Source organism: Camelina sativa, chromosome 9, assembly GCF_030686135.1.
Source record: "Camelina sativa cultivar CO46 ecotype springtype chromosome 9, ASM3068613v1".
NCBI classification, from domain to species: Eukaryota; Viridiplantae; Streptophyta; class Magnoliopsida; order Brassicales; family Brassicaceae; genus Camelina; species Camelina sativa.
The window spans coordinates 35,934,420-35,951,418 of record NC_141888.1 but is presented as its reverse complement, the minus strand read 5'-3'; the positions used below and the strand labels follow the sequence as shown (position 1 = coordinate 35,951,418).

Sequence of the window (16,999 nt, the reverse complement as noted above, 5' to 3'; positions counted from 1 at the left end):
CTGTTTTTAAGGTTTGAGTTTACAACTTTACATAACAAAGATAAATTTTTTTTAAAAAATTATGAGCTGTATCCACGCATAAAGGTTCTTTCGTCGCACTATCTTCCAATTATATTAAAATTTCCTTTACCCTTATTTTTTTCAATAAAATCATAATTTCAACCGCAACATTTCACTTGTTAACAAAATAGCCAAGCATTTTAGCTAAACTTATGCATTACCCTCCTCTGTGTTGCTGCTGCTGCTGCCTATCCCCTGTCTCCTCAATGCTCCCAGAATGTACGCTCCTCTTCCTCCGAACGACATGCTGCCATATATTCTTGAGTGCCTCCATTCGTACTGGTTTGATTAGGTAGTCAACGGCACCGTGCGTGACTCCTTTAAGAACAACGCTCTTTGAATCATCCACAGACATCACTGAGTGACATAATATCAGAAAACAAGATCAGTAATTGGATCCATAACTGTTCAAGAATCAACGAAAAGACTCAAAGGGAATAATGGAACGTACAGATAACAGGTAAGTCCTCCATCTCAAAACCAACATGTTCAAGGAGCTCGAAGCCGTCCATGCCAGGCATATGAACATCACTGATGACTATATCAAATCCATGTTTGTTCTTCCGGAGCAGAGAGACAATGCCATCTCTGCCCTGTTGCATTTCGTTACTACATGTCAGAGAAATAAAACTTAGCCAAGAGTGTTTCCATATCCAAAGAGTTAGTAAAAAAGAAAACAGATATTCAACACCAAAGAGAGACATAGCAAAGTTAGTCAACCACACCGATGTGAAAAACCATAATTATTACGAGAGAGAGAATGGACCACAAAAAAAAAATAAACCCCATCATTGGAGGAAGAGGAGGAGAGAGACCTCCTCATAGAACTATATCGTTAACACACACACACAAAACAAAACAAAAGGAGAAGATCTTGTTGTGTTTTTGGATACGAACCTTCGTAAAGACAAGTCATAAGCATCCTCTCTAAGATCATAAGACAAGTAGGGTCATCGTCAACTACAAGAACTCGAAGACCAGAGGGAAACATCTCAACGACGGTCTTACCACCGCCGCCGCCTTGTTTTCTACCGGAACTAGACCGACCAGCCGATCCGAGTCCTCTTCCGTGACTCGGATTCATCATATCTCTCTCCAACCCACACTAAGAAAAAGAATATATACCAAGAAAGAAAGAAAGCAAGAGGGGAACAATTATTCGATTTTTGAGTTAAATGACTAAATTAGCCCTGCTAAGTTACACGTGAAAGAAGAAAAGAGGAGTGAGGTGTGAGAGTGACGCAAGACGGTAAACCAAAATAGTAGAATTAAACACACGTTAAAAGTCTAAACCCAAATTTAAACATATGTTTTGAATAGTATAAATAAAGGTAACATGTGAAGTGAATTTAGTACAGTGGCTAAAGGTAAGTCTTTAATGCACAAGACACCATCACACCAGGGATCGAGTCCGGCTTTTTACGAATGTAGGGATTAGGCTAATGGATCGGTCTGTTGTGGCCCAATGGTTGACCAAAAAAAAAAAGGTAACATAGATAACATAATACCGAGTTAAATACACAAAGAGTAAAAAACGTTACTCCTTCCGTTTCAAAATATAAGATGTTTTAACTAAAGCACGCAGATTAAGAAATCTTTACTTTTATCAAGTTCAACCAATCAAAAATAATACTGCATAATATTAAAAACTAAACTAATCTAAAAGTTGCATAAAAACTTGAAAACATTTATATTATGAAACAAAACATTTTTCTAAAACATCTTATATTTTGAAATGGAGGGTGTATATCCTAAGAGATACAACATAGACAACTCAAACAACTAAATTAATCGCATATGAATCATTTAGGTATTTCCAACATAGACCTTAACATATTTATTACTCTGGTTGAGATGGATCATTGACAAGAATGAATTGAAGTTTGTCGGTCCATACATGCATTTAATGATTTGGGATGTACTTAGAATGATGATTTCTTTGTACAATGTCAGTGATGAAGATGAGTGATTGTTTTGATATGTGTGCAGTGTTTACAAGAACTTTCCCATGTTAAGCTAGTGTTACGTTGCGGGAATCAACAGAGTTTGTTCAACTACCAAGAGCTAAAGCTAAGTTTCTTATAATCAAGATTTGATGAGCCAAAGACTTGGACAGGAGCAAAAGTTGCCAGAGATAGCAGAGTTTGGATTTGCCATTAAAAAAAAACAAATCTTGTTCATCGTGATACCTTCTTCTTATTGGGAAATCTTTGTAGTCCTTCTTTTCTATCATTTTAACATACAATCTGAAAAAAAAACGCCAAATCAATTCTCAGTTAAATTTAGTAACTCTTGATAGTTATGCCTTTGTTTATTGTACGTATCTAGAGAAACTAAAATATCTTTGAAATGTTAAAAGTGTTTTCCATCAGCAGTAAAAACGATTTAATCAGCATGTAGAAGATAACCATGGTCCATGGATAGGGTACGTTTCTACAGTAAAAAATCAATGTAGACAACAATATATACCTCAAGATATCGTAACGTAAAGCTTTATGTTCTGTTCTTCTTGTGACCCCTCTTGCAATGTCGGTGACCATTAAGATCCCAACACTTGCCTGTTTCTTTTTTGGTTGCATTCTCTAAATAATATCCACACATTTTGATGTCTTTATGTACTTTTTGACTATAACTGTGATACATGCATGTCTCTTCCTCTGATTTTTTTTCCTTGGATCTGTTTTATGTCATCAAATAAGTTAGGTAGAATTATGGAACAGGTTTACCGATTCTTATTTAATGTGTTGGTGTTGGCGCTGATATCTACAAGTGTGATTCGTAGGTGAATGCGTTTGACAAAACCCCTAAGAAATGGGATATATAAAATTTTTATAAGAACGTTTTCAAAACACTTTAGAAACCATGATACGTGCATTATCTTGAAGTAGCTGTAATTAGTTAGGAAATACTACAATCTACGTCAACATCATCTCTGTTATAATGAATATATTATATAGAAAGAAAAAAAAAATATATGTATTTTGTAAATAGACATATATAGTTAAAAAGTAGTATGCAAATCAAATATGTTGTCACGTTACCATCACCTGAGGAATCTTTCTTCCCCTAACAACTAAGTAAGGCAGTAACCACCACCCATTTTTAACAAGCTTGACGCTCGTTTTTTCTAAATTTTTTGATTTAACGAATACTACAACTAAAATTAAGATTGTCTTTTTTCTTCAACAGTTTAGAGTCGTTGAAAAAAGAATTTAAATTCAAACCCTAAATCCTAAACCCTAAATCCTAAAACCGGATTTGACCTAAATTTTTAATATACAGAATCGGGTGAAACTGGATGTGGACGTTTTTTTTACAGCAAAATAAGTAAATAACATTTGCATGTCGATATTATAGAGGATGAATTGATGGAAACAGAGCAACCATGGTGTTAAAGTTCATTAGTTTGTTTCGAAGTTGATATATAATTTGTTGCATTCGCTTGGAAGATTACAAAGAAGGAATTGAAATCGTAAAATATTAGTATGTTTCTCAATAGTTCTGTGTAATTTCTTAATGTAAAACTTGACATAAAAATAATTAATAGTAACAAAGTTAGACATTAAATAAAACAAATCTAACTTATCGTTTTGTACCCTAACATACGCGTGGGACAATAATCAACGGCTATAGGTAAAAAAAGAGAAGAGACGAACCTGTTTTATATAAGTCGCGGCGTAGCTGATCATTGCCCAAGTGTGATGAGCGACAACAACAAGAAAAATTCTCTGAAAATGCGTGCAGGTAAGTTAAACACGTGTAAAGTTATAATTAGTGGAGGAGACGTGCTCTTCCCGCTTCTTTTAATACTAATATTTTTAACTACTGTACAAATATTAGTACCATTTTAATAAGGAAATAATTACAAAACGTGATTTATATATAGTTCCAAAAAAAAATGCAAATTGGAGTTTATTTATTTAAGATAAAAAGACCCAAACCGTGTGTTCCTTCCTTCTAACACCGTTAATATTCTTCTTTTTTTTTTTAACCCATAAATCACATTTTGTAATTATTTCCATAAACTAATTACAAATTAATAATTATGCCAAGAAATTCATTTTTTATTGATTTTTTTTTTGTTGCCTTGTTCATAGGGGTGAAATGGTGATTTCGTATGCAATGCCGTGGATTGGACATGAATGACGGTGATCTGAATTCTGAAACATACACACACATTCACTAGTCTGCCGTTTCCAACATTAAATAAAAACACGTGTTTTAAATGTCTTTATTTCTTTTTAGTTTAAAACTATTTTTCGTATCTGCAAACCCAGCGATGATGATAAAAAAGTAAAGTAATAAAAGAAGTCCCCATTCCCATTTCTTCTTCCTCGTGACAAACAAAAATTAAACAAACAAACGCACTTTGCAGCAGCACAAGAGATAAAAAAAAAAAAAAAAAAAAAAGAAGAACCCTAGTTTCTTTAATTAGATTCGTCAAATTGAATCAGAAGAAGAAGAAGAAGAAAGCAGGAAAGGCTAATTTTTTTCTGCTTCCCCGATTTCTCGATTTCGATTAATAAACGATGTCGAGTTCTGCCGAGTGTTGGGACTTCTCTGGTCGTAAACCAAGCTTTTCACAGACTTGTAGTCGATTGAGTCGTTATCTTAAGGAGAAGGGTACTTTTGGAGATCTCACCTTAGGCATGACATGCAAACCCGACCTCAATGGTATGATAATAAAGCTTTCCTTTTTTTAATTCTAGATCTGTTTTTATTACGAATCAAAAATTTGTGGAATTGAATTCGATTAAGAAGAACCTATTGTGTATTAGAATATGTGGAGATGTTTCTGTGTTTGGTTTGAATCACTTTAAGTAGTTTTGTTGTTATTAGAAAGGATTTTTGGTGAATCATCTTTTAATTTTTTGGATCAATTTTTTTTTTTTTGTTTTGTTTTAAAGGAGGAGGAGGTTTTGCTGCGTCACGTCAGCCTACGATGATGAATCTGTTCCCTTGTGAAGTTTCTGGAATGGATTCTTTGGCTGGTCAAGACATTAAACCCAAGGATATGTTTCCCAGACAATCAAGCTTTTCTTCTTCCTCTTCCTCTGGTACTAAAGAAGAAGTTCAGATGATCAAAGAAGAGACTAAGTATGTTTATTAGTGAAACGAATCATCTGATATATATAGATATATACTCAAAGCTAGGTTTTTCATCCTAACTTTGTTGGGTTTGTCATGAACAGATCTGTGAAGCTGGAGTCTCAATCTGCTCCATTGACTATATTCTACGGTGGTCGAGTTATGGTGTTTGATGATTTTTCTGCTGATAAAGCTAAAGAAGTCATTGATTTGGCTAACAAAGGAAGTGCCAAAAGCTTTACACATGAAGTGAACCAGATTGCTTATACTCAAAACTTTGCCAAGACTCAAACAGAGATTGCTGCTAGCACCAATCTAGCTGGGAGTCCTATCAAAACTGCAGCACAGCTAGAGCCTATCCAGCCCAACCCGTCCTCTTTAGCCTGCGGTAATATTTCTTGTCCTCTTTAGTTCAACAATCTTTGGGCTTGGTTTTAGCCATATTTGCCTAACTTGCTCACTTTTTGATATTTGTAGAACTCCCCATTGCTAGAAGAGCTTCACTTCATCGATTCCTAGAGAAGAGGAAGGATAGGTAAGCAAATATCTTGTAAACACATATCTTATGTTGTTATTCCATAGTTTGTTTTAAAGCAAAGTTTCTTACCGTTTAAACCTTTAACAGGATTACATCAAAGGCACCATACCAGATAGATGGGTCAGCTGAGGCGTCTTCCAAGCCTAACCCAGCTTGGCTTGGTTCGCGGTAATCTTTGAGACTGCTCAACCCAAAAGCTACTTGGAGATACCATCTCGTAAGATTCTTTTGATGATGCTCCATTGTTACAAAATACCAACCTGCTCGTCTGTTCATTTAATTTTTGTCTTCTATAAATCAGTTTTATACCTACTAGTTTTGTTTGTTCAATGCGCAGAAATCTCAGTATATTTGTAAGAAAGTAATCTTTATAGCGTTCAATGTTTTGTTTGCTTGTGGTGCTCAAGTTCAAGTTTTAAGCCATTGTCCTCTGCCGATCTCAACATTAGCTTGTAACTTTTGTAAGAAACATCAGTTATGTTTTTTTTTTTGTTGACGGCTGTAATATCATCTTTGATTAATCCAATTGTTCTGTTTTCCCTTATTAAACTAAAGCTTCCAGTTAAATAATTAATTAGCAAATAAAAACTCGTTTTCTTTTCGAAAATAGAAAAATAGCTTAAAATGAATGTCATGTGATCCCACCAAAAAAATGAATGTCGTATGAAACATTATAATTAGTAAAACATTATAATGGACTTGTTTAAACATAACTTTGCATTTCTACATCTTGATATCTATAAATTTGGTATTTTAGTTTCGTTGATTAAATAAAAACATGCACAAATTAGAGTATTTTGGTTAATGAGGAGTACAAGCTACTTGTGCTTTTCTTTCCTCCTAAAATACTACTTATAAATAAAATATCCCAAGTCCATTAAAGAAAGACTTCATAAAATATCCAATGAGAATGAGGTAGTGGAGTCAATCAGACCAGGCTTGGGTAGGCCACGGGAATTCTGACCCGGCGATAGCTATCTTTTTGTTCGGTCTTGATTGACTCTCCAACAATGTTTTCAACTTAACAAAACTACCCCAAAGCCTAGTCTTTTTATTTTTTTTTACAATCAAACCCTATATATTAATCCGATTATCATCGAAAAAGAGCCAATTAGATACCGACAAGTTAGGAAAAACAGTAACTTTATGCTCTTGAACCATGACCTCAAAGGCTAGTCCGAAGTTCATTATGACCTATATAGCTTAAATAACCTAAGATCTAATTATATCCTATTTGGAAAACCAAAATATTTTAGCTTAAAAAATAAATCGCCAACAAGACAACACGTAATAATTTGGATAGGACCGGGACTTTCATCTAAACAAAAAAAATGGTGGGGACTAAAGTTTCGATGAAATATCAGTTGGGGAAAAAAGAGGAGTTATATAATTATTTCTGACAACGGGACCTGATACAACAAGTTGCAATAACCAAGGGCCCCTACGTGTGCAATACATTGCACTAGGAATCCTAATCATTTAAAGCTTAATTATTGTGTTTCTTCAGCTCTTAATTTTAGTATTAAAACGTTGTTATGTTAGTTAGCATCGTCATTAAATGATAGTACGCCTTATCTATTTTCTGGAAGATATTTTGAGTTGGAACTTGGAAGCATGAATTTACTCAAGTTTGAAATGAAGAAGAAACTGAACCAAGAAGTATAATTGTAATTTTGAAACCTCTATAAATATCTTGATTGGTCAATTTTTTAACTTAAAAGACACAAGAAGTAATAAACCCATAGAAAAATTGTACTTTTGAACCAAAAAAAGTGTATATATAAACATGTGTCTCGCGCAATCTTACATTGTCAATTGATTTAAATATTTTTTTGGATTACATGGATTGAGAAGTTGGCATATATATACATACATAACTTGTTGTTTTACAAAATTATTTCTGGGAATTTTTATTGATGTATTTGATCCCGAGGACAAAAGCATATAAACATTAATCGGTATTATAAAATTAATCAAAAGCAAACTTCTATACAATGTGCTTTTAACCTAACCAAAAATTTCACTTTTTTTTTTTTTTGTTCTTTTTTAAGGTAAACGGAATGATGATCACATTTTTTTTATTTTTACTTTTAATCATCATATTCTCTTAGAATGATCGTGTTCTTCCCTAAAATACGAATATTCCGGTCTGCCCGGCGGTGTATGGAGAGCTCGCAAACTCCACATTTCTTGAAACTTTTTTACATTGCTCTTTTCGTTCGTCATTCATTATTTGAACTGATCTGCATTCAGCACTACAAAACCCCATCTCTCCTCTGCACACAACCCAATAATACAAAGATCAGTTTCTAGAAACACCCACCAATAATAATAAAAACTTGGCATATTTGGGGATCTACAATCTTGAGAGTTTGTCTCGATTGTAACAACAACAAAAAAAAAAACACAAGAAACAACGGTTTTTAATGCGATGGAAACTTACTTGTACATGTAAATGTCTTTGCCTTGAAGTTTCTTCTGACACAAGCAACAAGAACTCAGAAACTCTGTCGAAGAAGCCCTAAAACTCTGTCTTTTAATAACCGGTGGTTCATCTGCGATAACCATAGGCTTCTGCACCACTACGGGATACTCGTTTTCAAACAATTCAAACCCGTCATCGTCGTTGTAATACACTTTGGTCGGCCCGTTTGGGCTGGTGACGTAAGTGTATTCCTCATCGGACAGATCAATCTCCGGGCACCGGAATCTCCCTGAGTAACGAACCGGATCGTTCCGGTTAATCCCGATGCTGGTTTCCTCTAACGCAGCTACGATACCCAAACCGACACCACCGGAACCGAACCGTTTCGAGCTAACCGGTGATGGGAATTTCAAATCCAACGGACTTCTGGGACTGGCCGTGTAATCTTCAGGTTGGATAGCAGATCTGCTTCTTGGAACCAACATCTCAGAAAGTTTACGGATCATTAGATGAGGTCTCTTGCTTAGTATCATAATCAAGAACTTGACAAAAACAGAAAACAAAACTTAACAAGAAACTGAGAGGAAAGAAATAAAAGAAACAAAGAAGGCGAGGAGAGGGTTATAGGAAAGAATCTGAATGAAGAAGAAGAAGAAGGAGAAAGGTAGAGACTTTAGCCCACTGATTTCAATTTCACAAGTTTGGAATTTTGTGTGCTATGATTAATGATTGAAGTTTATAGACCGGCCCCCTCAATTTATTTATTTATCTCTATTATTTTTTTGTATTTTTTTTTTTTATTAATCGACATCATATATATTATACACAATTATTGAAATGAGCAGGCTCAGATATTTTATTTTATTTTTATGTAATGATTCCTTTCTTTTTTCCTTTTAATTATTTCATTGGAGTGTGGTAGGACCGTTTGGGACACATTGTTTTTTCATCAAAGATTCATATGTCCATTTCTGATATTTGTTTTTTTAGTATTGGGAATCCAAGACTTTTTCTCTAAGGAAAAAAATATATATACTGTGATGTATGTACCTGATATATTTTTTTATATGTAAATGTAAGTATGTAAATGTGTTATATATTTAATTCACTGCATTTTATATTAGTAGACCAATTCATCTATACTTGAAATGTGTATTGTTTTCTAGTATCATCTATTTAGCACCTAGTTTATTGGAGTCTGAAAACCAAACAGTGGTTTTACTTTTTTGATAGTGATTGTTTTTTTTTATTTAAGCCGAAAATTAGGTGGCAATTTGAAAATGATTGGAATCTTATCCCCAACTTTATTTATTTTCCCAGTTTAATCATATTTTCCAGATTATTTTCTACACTATAATTTTTTTTTTTATATTTTTTATTATTTTCAGAATTACGACCGTTTCTCGTCCTTTATTCCAATATAATTTTTCTTGACTTGTAAATTTCATCAATGCTGGGAAGATATTTTGTAAGTATATTTCATTTAACAAAAACCCATTGTATTTATTTAATATCTATCATCATTTTATTTAAGGCTTAGGGACCTACTACCACGAGCATCATCTTTTGAAAATGGGCTGATGAAAATGGTTAATGATATAGGCCCAATTATAAGAGTTTGGGCCGAATAATAAAATATCTTCCCAAACTCATCGTATATTCGTGTCTGAAGCATATTCTTCAGAATAACACGAAAAAAATAATCACGAAATTCACGAAAACGAAAGGACACAAATAAAAACATTTGTTACTAGAAGAATCTTATCCGATATATATTTTTTGCTGTAATATCAAAAGAATGAAAGAAAAAAAAAAAGTGAAGAAATTGAGATCCACATCAAATTCGGATCCGAAACGAAACAAGTTCCCGGGTCGTCATTGGAGCTCCGTGTTACAAAAAAATCTCCGGAGGTACTCCGTGACAACCCAAAAAATAAAAGAAGGTTCTTTTGGGAAAATTCAAAAATCCCAAAGAAGCAAAGATTGTTCTAATAAACTATCTCCTCCGTAGTCTTCGATTGGTAAAATCTCTGTAAAACGATCACCGGAGAAGTCGTCGGAGAAGTCATAAAACTCAGGAAACACCCCGAAATCCATCGGAAGCAAATCCAAAAACGAAAGATCATAGTCCACCGTCGATGTAGTAGTAGCGACAGATGCAGAGGTGGAAGGAGACTCAGGTCGGATCTCCTCGGATCCGAGCACTAAACCCGATTCTTCTTCTTCTTGATCTTGGGTAGTGGTGTTGTTGGCGAAACGAGCAGCCGCTTCTTGGATCTCAGGAGGGGTCAAAGACCTGCCTCCGGAGATAGAGGGTGGGTTATCAGGGAAATTGAAACCGGCGTCGCGGCCGCGGAGGCAAAACTGAGCGGCGTCGAAAGCACGGGCAGCTTTCTCGGGGGTGTCGTAAGAGCCTAACCAGATACGTTCTCTGCTGTGTGGGAGTCTGATCTCAGAAACCCATTTGCCCCATTTCCTCTTCCTCACTCCTTTGTATTTGGACTGCATCGCCGTGTTTCTCTTCTCTTCCTCTTCTTTCATCGCTTTCGCTTGCTTCACCATTGCAAAAACCCGGTTTTGTTCGAATTGGAGGATTATGTTCCGGTTTAAGGTTTGTTTATCTCCGAGTTGTTGTTGTGTTCAGTTGTGTATGTAGTTATTTCTGTTATGAATAAATGTTTGGTGTGATTTGGAAATTGCGGCTGTGTGGGGGATTTATATGAGCCATGAGGAGTGGGAAGTGAGAAGTGAGGAGGAAGAAGAAGATCAACGCTGACTGGCGCGTGAAGATGAGACACGTGGATGATTGTTTGGACTGGGTAACGCGGGAATAGTGATGACTGTTCTTCTGTCTTTGTCGTGTTCCTTGTTTTCCACGTGATTAAATTACTCCACTCTCTTTTTGTCTTTTTTTTTTCAAATATATCTGATGATTTTATTATCTATATTTGTTCAAGCACACGTTTAATTTTAAATACTGAAATTTTCGTGGTGACTTCACTTCTGTTTCTAGAAGTTCAAGATTCAGTACTTGGTTTATATTTCTGCTCATGATGATGCTTTCTTTGATGCGGACACTACTTAGCTATATATATAGAAGTCTCTATCTATTATTGGTTCTGACTTCTGATAGAAAACCTATATATATGATCAAAGAGTTCATCAAGAAGGAAGCACAAAGACTCTTCACTAAATAAAGGAGGACATTTTTCTAAATTCAAATGTTACGAGAGGATCAGCTTCTAGCTATCATTTGAAACTTAATTAGTATAATATCTTTTCTTTTTCAATAGGACGAGCAGCTAGCGCTGTAGGCTTATTGTAGCAGGGATCTCTTTTGCTTCATTGAGTTCCTTGATTCTTCTGTCTTCGCAATCATAAACTTCTTTATACACTTGACACTTCTCACGAGCAAAATTTAAGGCAGAAATCATCAATTTGTATGTACCAAATAAAATGAATTATTTTAAAGGGTTGAGTGGCAATATTTGTTTGTTACTTTATCTCTCTTTGTCAAAAAGAAGCAATATAATATGGGGTTTAAAATCCTGCTGATCTCACTAATTGATGACACTAATACAACACCATTAGTTTAAAAGTTGTTATCTACTTGAAAGCTTGCTAACAAAGAAAAATATAAAGTTGTTATCTAGACGTTTTTTTTGTGTGCTAATAATGATTTATATAAACTAAATAAAAATCTTCTGACTTAGAAAAATAGTAATGCTAACAAGGTATTAATTTATTGTGAAACTTAATTATTTTTTGTTAAACATTATAGTTTAAATCTAGAAATTGAATACTATGAATTACATCAAAGTCTAGATCTTATTATAATAAAAACATTATATTGTTAGTATCTGTGAATCAGTTAATTGGAATTAAAACAAAGTTTTTAAAAGCTAAAATAAGCTAAACTTGGTAGGTTGCTTAATTAACTGGGGAAAAAATGTCATTTAAACCATTAACTTTTAAATTTTGGCCATTTAAACTATGAACTTTGTTGTAGGCTATTTAAAACATCAACTTTTGTTTACTAGCTTTTTTAAACATGAACTTTCGTTGACCAAACCAATAAAGACATGACGTTAAATCCGATAATTGACCTACTAACAGACGTCACTATGCCGTTAATCACTCCATTACTGACAAAATGACGTCGTTTTAATGAAATTTTTAGTTCGAAAAAATGTCATTTAAACCATGAACTTTTAAATATAGACTATTTAAACCATGAACTTGTAAACGTATGTCATTTAAACCATGAAATTTGAAATTTATGTTATTTAAACCATAATACATGAAAAAGGTAATCAATCCTTCAAACTCTAGTGTAGTGTCCTAAAACAGGATGATCAATCCTGAAGCTCTAGTATAGTGTCCTAATAAATGAAAAAGACTCAAGACAAAAACAAAAAGACATAAAATACATGACAAAGATAATAAAAAATGATGAATTGATGTTATTTTTTCTCTTTCTCTGAATCGCATCATGACGCAGAGTCGAAGAAAGAAGAGAGAAACTAAACTAGGGTTAAACAGGTTAGCCGGTTAGGCTTATATACTTATGCGGTTTCTAATAAACCAATCAGTCTGATTATCCAAATCAATTGTGCCATACGGTTAGGCTTTTCTCTTCGGTTTGCTCCGATAACCAAAATTTTCAGGTTGTCTGGTTTTCACCGAACGCCCTGGGCGATTTCATAGTTTAAATGACATAAATTTGAAAGCTCAGGTTTTAAATGACATACATTTACAAGTTCATGGTTTAAATGACCTATTTTTAAAAGTTCATGGTTTAAATGATATTTTTTCAAACTAAAACTTTCATTAAAACGACGTCGTTTTGTCAGTAACAGAGTGATTAACGGCATAGTAACGTATGTTAGTAGATCAATTATCGGATTTAATGTCATGTATTTTTTGGCTTGGTCAACGAAACTTCATTTTTAAAAAAGCTAGTAAACAAAAGTTGATGTTTTAAATGATCTACAATAAAATTTATGGTTTAAATAGCCAAAATTTGAAAGTTCAAATGACATTTTTCCCTAGGAATATGTTGCTTGAATTTTAGTGTGACACCCATAAAAAGAAATTTTTTTTTTTTGATGTACCCAAAGCTAAAGGGGCTTTATAATTTTAAAGTGTGAGCAGAAAAAAAGAAGCGTTTCCGTCTTGATCCATCCTATTTACTAAAAGCCACTCAAAATCTTGAAGAGCGTTACACCAGCAACTTCGAGTTTCCATCGCCTGAGAACGAGAGAGATAGAGAGAGAGAGAATGGCGATTCCGATGCCAACTCGTCAGCTATTCATCGACGGTGAGTGGAGAGAGCCCATCTTGAAGAATCGAAGAATCCCGATCGTGAATCCGGCTACCGAAGAGGTCATTGGTAAAATCCCTTTTCCTTCCCTCTCACAATTAGATCCACCATCTTCCCAGTTCAAAAAAATCTGTACTTTTCTTTACTTCTTAGTTTAATGTGGAGTTTTTTTTTTTGCTTCTGGGAGCGTCTTTTAACTCTATCCATAGCCGTTATATTTTTTTTGTGGCTGAGAAATTGATGCAAGGATCTGTTGGATGAGTCAGGTGATATCCCTGCAGCTACATCGGAGGATGTGGATGTTGCAGTCAACGCTGCTCGAAGAGCTTTTTCAAGGAATAAAGGGAAAGATTGGGCTAAAGCACCAGGAGCTCTTCGTGCTAAGTATCTACGTGCTATTGCCGCTAAGGTATTCACTTGATGATGTTTTTTCAAGCCTCAGTTTTTTGTTCGGACATTTTTGTGTAATCAGTTTTTGATAAATCTGTATCTGATTTGTTTAGGTAAATGAAAGGAAGTCAGATCTGGCTAAGCTTGAGGCGCTTGATTGTGGTAAACCATTGGATGAAGCAGTCTGGGATATGGTACTGTTTCCTTCCTTTTTTTGTTTTATATAATGTTGGGTTCTTCTTTGTAGGTTTTAATCTTTGATGCGATTGTTTGATCTCCTGCAGGAAGACGTTGCTGGATGTTTTGAATTTTATGCTGACCTTGCTGAAGGATTAGATGCTAAGCAGAAAGCTCCGGTCTCGCTTCCCATGGAGACTTTTAAGAGTTATGTTCTGAAGCAACCTCTTGGTGTTGTGGGACTTATTACACCATGGTAACTACTGCTGCTTACCTTTTTGATGTTAAACTGTTTGAATGTCTATCGCACCACCTATTATAGTGTTTGTAAATCCCATCTGACCAGAAACTGACTCTCGGACCTCGTTTGTTGTTGAAGGAATTACCCCCTTTTGATGGCTGTTTGGAAGGTGGCTCCTTCACTTGCTGCAGGGTGCACTGCGGTTCTCAAGCCATCAGAGCTGGCATCCGTGTATGTAGTTGTGTATAATCGGTTTCGTTTGGCTTCTGTATTGGGTCCTTCTTCGAGCTCTGATTTGTGTCATGGTTGTAATTTCAGCACTTGTTTGGAGCTTGCTGATATTTGTCGAGAAGTTGGTCTTCCTCCTGGTGTCCTCAATGTTTTGACTGGTTTAGGTTCGGAAGCTGGTGCTCCTTTGTCATCACACCCTGGTGTGGACAAGGTATTGGTCTTTGAGACATACATTAAATACAAGTCCCCAAGTCAACACAATTGTCTAAAAAAGGCTACTGACTACACCATCATTTCAGTATAACGTCTATGGTTTTTAGAAGCTAAAAGGAAAGTTATGTTTTTGGCAGATTGCATTTACTGGAAGTTTTGCCACAGGAAGTAAGGTCATGGCAGCTGCTGCTCAGTTGGTGAAGGTAATTCAAAATCTCTGAAAATTCTGTTTTATATTTCTTCACTTCCCTTTTGTTTTATCAAAAAAATGTCAATTACACACCCGTCATGGCATTGTTGCAGCCTGTTTCTATGGAGCTTGGTGGGAAGAGCCCTCTCATTGTGTTCGATGACGTTGATCTTGATAAAGGTGAATGTCACAAAAAGTAACTTAGTGGATGTTAAGTTTTTCTTTATAAATCTTCGTCTTGTACATGTTATATTTGAGCTAGTACAAAGGTTTTGGTTGCTTATTTGCTGAGTATACATGTCTTGGATATGGTCTTAAAAAATGAACTCTGTGTATGTTTTGACGCCTGCAAATGATAGCTGCTGAATGGGCTCTCTTTGGTTGCTTCTGGACAAATGGTCAAATCTGCAGTGCGACTTCCCGCCTTCTTGTTCATGTAAGTGTCAATTTTCTTCTTGAATACTACATGATATTCCAAGTTATAAGGTAAGGTTTTGCGATGAAAATCAATGGCATTAATCAAATATCAATACTATGGGGTGGATATATGCCAACAGGGATAAATCACTGCTGGATACGATTGCAGATGCTTGTCTAATTATGTTGAATATGACCATGCCGCTAAATTTTATATTCTCTATTCTAGGAAAACATCGCAGCTGAATTTATAGAAAAGCTTGTGAAGTGGAGCAAGAACCTTAAAATTTCAGACCCCATGGAAGAAGGATGTAGGCTTGGTCCTGTCGTTAGCAAAGGACAGGTAAAAACCCAGTGATCGTTTTTCTGTCTTCCTATCTTTTGTCATTTTCCCATCAGATTGCTAAATATAAATGCATTACTTGAATGTGCAAAGAAAAGGAAATATAATTGATGAGAGTCTTATAACATGTTGAAATCTTTCATAGATTGAGTTCTGTACTATAGTGACTAACTTTTGTCCCTCTAATTCTGATTCGTTCAGTTTGTAGCAGCAGTCAAATCAAATCTAGCATATGATGTTTCATCAAGCTTGTCGTGTTCTTACTTTCATTGATGTGCGTCAACTTTTATGATCATGTAATCTGAATGAGCTGACAAATGTAAATATTACAGTACGAGAAGATATTGAAGTTTGTCTCAACGGCTAAGAGTGAAGGAGCAACGATCTTGCATGGTGGTTCCCGACCTGAGGTATTATATCTCCCTCTCCTACCTATTCCTGATGCTGTTTCTTCCAGGCTATGATGATGAACGTTCTATATCTCACAGCATCTAGGAAAGGGCTTCTTCATTGAACCAGCCATCATAACTGATGTAACCACTTCGATGCAAATATGGAGAGAAGAGGTTTTCGGGCCTGTTCTTTGCGTGAAAACATTTGCCACTGAGGACGAGGCAATTGAGCTAGCAAATGACTCCCAGTAAGATAACGTTTCTCCAGAAAGTGAAATCTGATCAAAGCCCAATCCGTTGCCTCTGGTGTTTTAATCTTTATCAATTAAGATCTTATGTGGCTGAAAATCATTCATTGATAAATGACAGTTACGGACTAGGAGCTGCAGTGATATCTAATGATACAGAAAGATGTGACCGTGTAAGCCAGGTAAGTGCTCATTTTCTCGAACCATGCTGTTTCCTTTAATACCTAGCAAGTGAAATAACAGTACCGTCTAATAATTGGTTCTACTTTGTTAGGCCTTTGAAGCTGGGATTGTGTGGATTAACTGCTCACAGCCTTGCTTTACTCAAGCCCCATGGGGTGGAGTCAAACGCAGTGGGTTTGGACGTGAACTTGGAGAATGGTACATCTCTTTTTTCTATGAAAAAGTTGTTAAAGACTTCATAATCTTGATGGCTTGTATGTACTGAACAACTCTTGGGTTTGGCTGGTTTCTTGTGTGCTTTTCCAGGGGACTTGATAACTACTTGAGTGTGAAGCAAGTGACTCTCTACACTTCAAACGATCCATGGGGATGGTACAAATCCCCCAACTAAGTAATGAATACATTGTCATGAAAATGGAAACCAAACCAAATGCTGTATGTATGTTCCATCTTTGTGCTTTTTATATTAACTCTTGTCAATTTTTAGTCCTGAAACTCGTATTGTAAAAACCTTGAATAAAGGATGCTTTGGTGTTGTTT

General features: G+C 35.3%; 4 protein-coding genes and 2 pseudogenes across 6 annotated transcripts; 3 read left to right on the top strand and 3 right to left on the bottom strand.

The window, feature by feature from the left end:
• Positions 1–88: 88 nt before the first annotated feature.
• LOC104713135 (two-component response regulator ARR1) lies at positions 89–1,179 on the bottom strand. The gene is given in 4 exon segments (XM_010430192.3): positions 89–417; positions 512–635; positions 638–669; positions 958–1,179. Coding segments are annotated over 4 exon segments (546 nt in total). The 5' UTR covers positions 1,148–1,179; the 3' UTR covers positions 89–217.
• A 3,052-nt stretch (positions 1,180–4,231) lies between these two features.
• On the top strand, positions 4,232–6,235 carry LOC104713134 (protein TIFY 10B). 2 transcript variants are annotated; one of them, XM_087463761.1, is made up of 6 exons: positions 4,328–4,734; positions 4,968–5,157; positions 5,253–5,536; positions 5,626–5,683; positions 5,774–5,903; positions 6,024–6,235. In XM_087463761.1, the coding sequence occupies exons 1-5, from the start codon at positions 4,590–4,592 to the stop codon at positions 5,856–5,858; spliced, it is 762 nt and encodes a 253-aa protein (XP_087319887.1). In that variant the 5' UTR covers positions 4,328–4,589; the 3' UTR covers positions 5,859–5,903; positions 6,024–6,235. The 2 variants fall into 2 exon arrangements, with proteins under 2 accessions (XP_010428492.1, XP_087319887.1); XM_010430190.3 differs by having other exon boundaries at positions 4,232–4,734; positions 5,774–6,235.
• A 1,335-nt stretch (positions 6,236–7,570) lies between these two features.
• LOC104713133 (FCS-Like Zinc finger 13) lies at positions 7,571–8,938 on the bottom strand. The gene is made up of 2 exons (XM_010430189.3): positions 8,130–8,938; positions 7,571–7,962 (listed from the first exon to the last, which is right to left on the bottom strand). Exons 1-2 carry the CDS (start codon positions 8,642–8,644, stop codon positions 7,815–7,817), a joined length of 663 nt encoding a protein of 220 aa, XP_010428491.1. The 5' UTR covers positions 8,645–8,938; the 3' UTR covers positions 7,571–7,814.
• Positions 8,939–9,854: 916 nt separating this feature from the next.
• Positions 9,855–10,865, bottom strand: LOC104713132 (ethylene-responsive transcription factor ERF018 pseudogene; annotated as a pseudogene). Its single transcript, XR_015565042.1, has one exon. The product of XR_015565042.1 is annotated as an ethylene-responsive transcription factor ERF018 pseudogene (transcript).
• Positions 10,838–11,116, top strand: LOC147939202 (uncharacterized; annotated as a pseudogene).
• Positions 11,117–13,144: 2,028 nt separating this feature from the next.
• Positions 13,145–16,995, top strand: LOC104713131 (aminoaldehyde dehydrogenase ALDH10A8, chloroplastic). The gene is made up of 15 exons (XM_010430186.3): positions 13,145–13,503; positions 13,701–13,843; positions 13,938–14,018; positions 14,109–14,257; positions 14,381–14,473; positions 14,561–14,684; positions 14,824–14,889; positions 14,990–15,056; positions 15,236–15,312; positions 15,523–15,636; positions 15,969–16,046; positions 16,125–16,276; positions 16,398–16,458; positions 16,551–16,657; positions 16,766–16,995. The coding sequence occupies exons 1-15, from the start codon at positions 13,392–13,394 to the stop codon at positions 16,848–16,850; spliced, it is 1,509 nt and encodes a 502-aa protein (XP_010428488.1). The 5' UTR covers positions 13,145–13,391; the 3' UTR covers positions 16,851–16,995.
• Positions 16,996–16,999: the final 4 nt, after the last annotated feature.

Bases quoted from the DNA above. Each gene is read 5' to 3' on its own strand.
- LOC104713131 (XM_010430186.3), top strand. From the start codon at position 13,392: ATGGCGATTCCGATGCCAACTCGTCAGCTATTCATCGACGGTGAGTGG. The intron at 13,844-13,937 runs GTATTCACTTGA...TGATTTGTTTAG, and splicing joins TACGTGCTATTGCCGCTAAG to GTAAATGAAAGGAAGTCAGA. The intron at 16,047-16,124 runs GTATTATATCTC...TATATCTCACAG, and splicing joins ATGGTGGTTCCCGACCTGAG to CATCTAGGAAAGGGCTTCTT.
- LOC104713134 (XM_010430190.3), top strand. From the start codon at position 4,590: ATGTCGAGTTCTGCCGAGTGTTGGGACTTCTCTGGTCGTAAACCAAGC. The intron at 4,735-4,967 runs GTATGATAATAA...TTTGTTTTAAAG, and splicing joins ATGCAAACCCGACCTCAATG to GAGGAGGAGGTTTTGCTGCG. The intron at 5,158-5,252 runs GTATGTTTATTA...TGTCATGAACAG, and splicing joins ATGATCAAAGAAGAGACTAA to ATCTGTGAAGCTGGAGTCTC.
- LOC104713133 (XM_010430189.3), bottom strand. From the start codon at position 8,644: ATGATACTAAGCAAGAGACCTCATCTAATGATCCGTAAACTTTCTGAG. The intron at 7,963-8,129 runs GTAAGTTTCCAT...GGTTGTGTGCAG, and splicing joins AAAGACATTTACATGTACAA to AGGAGAGATGGGGTTTTGTA.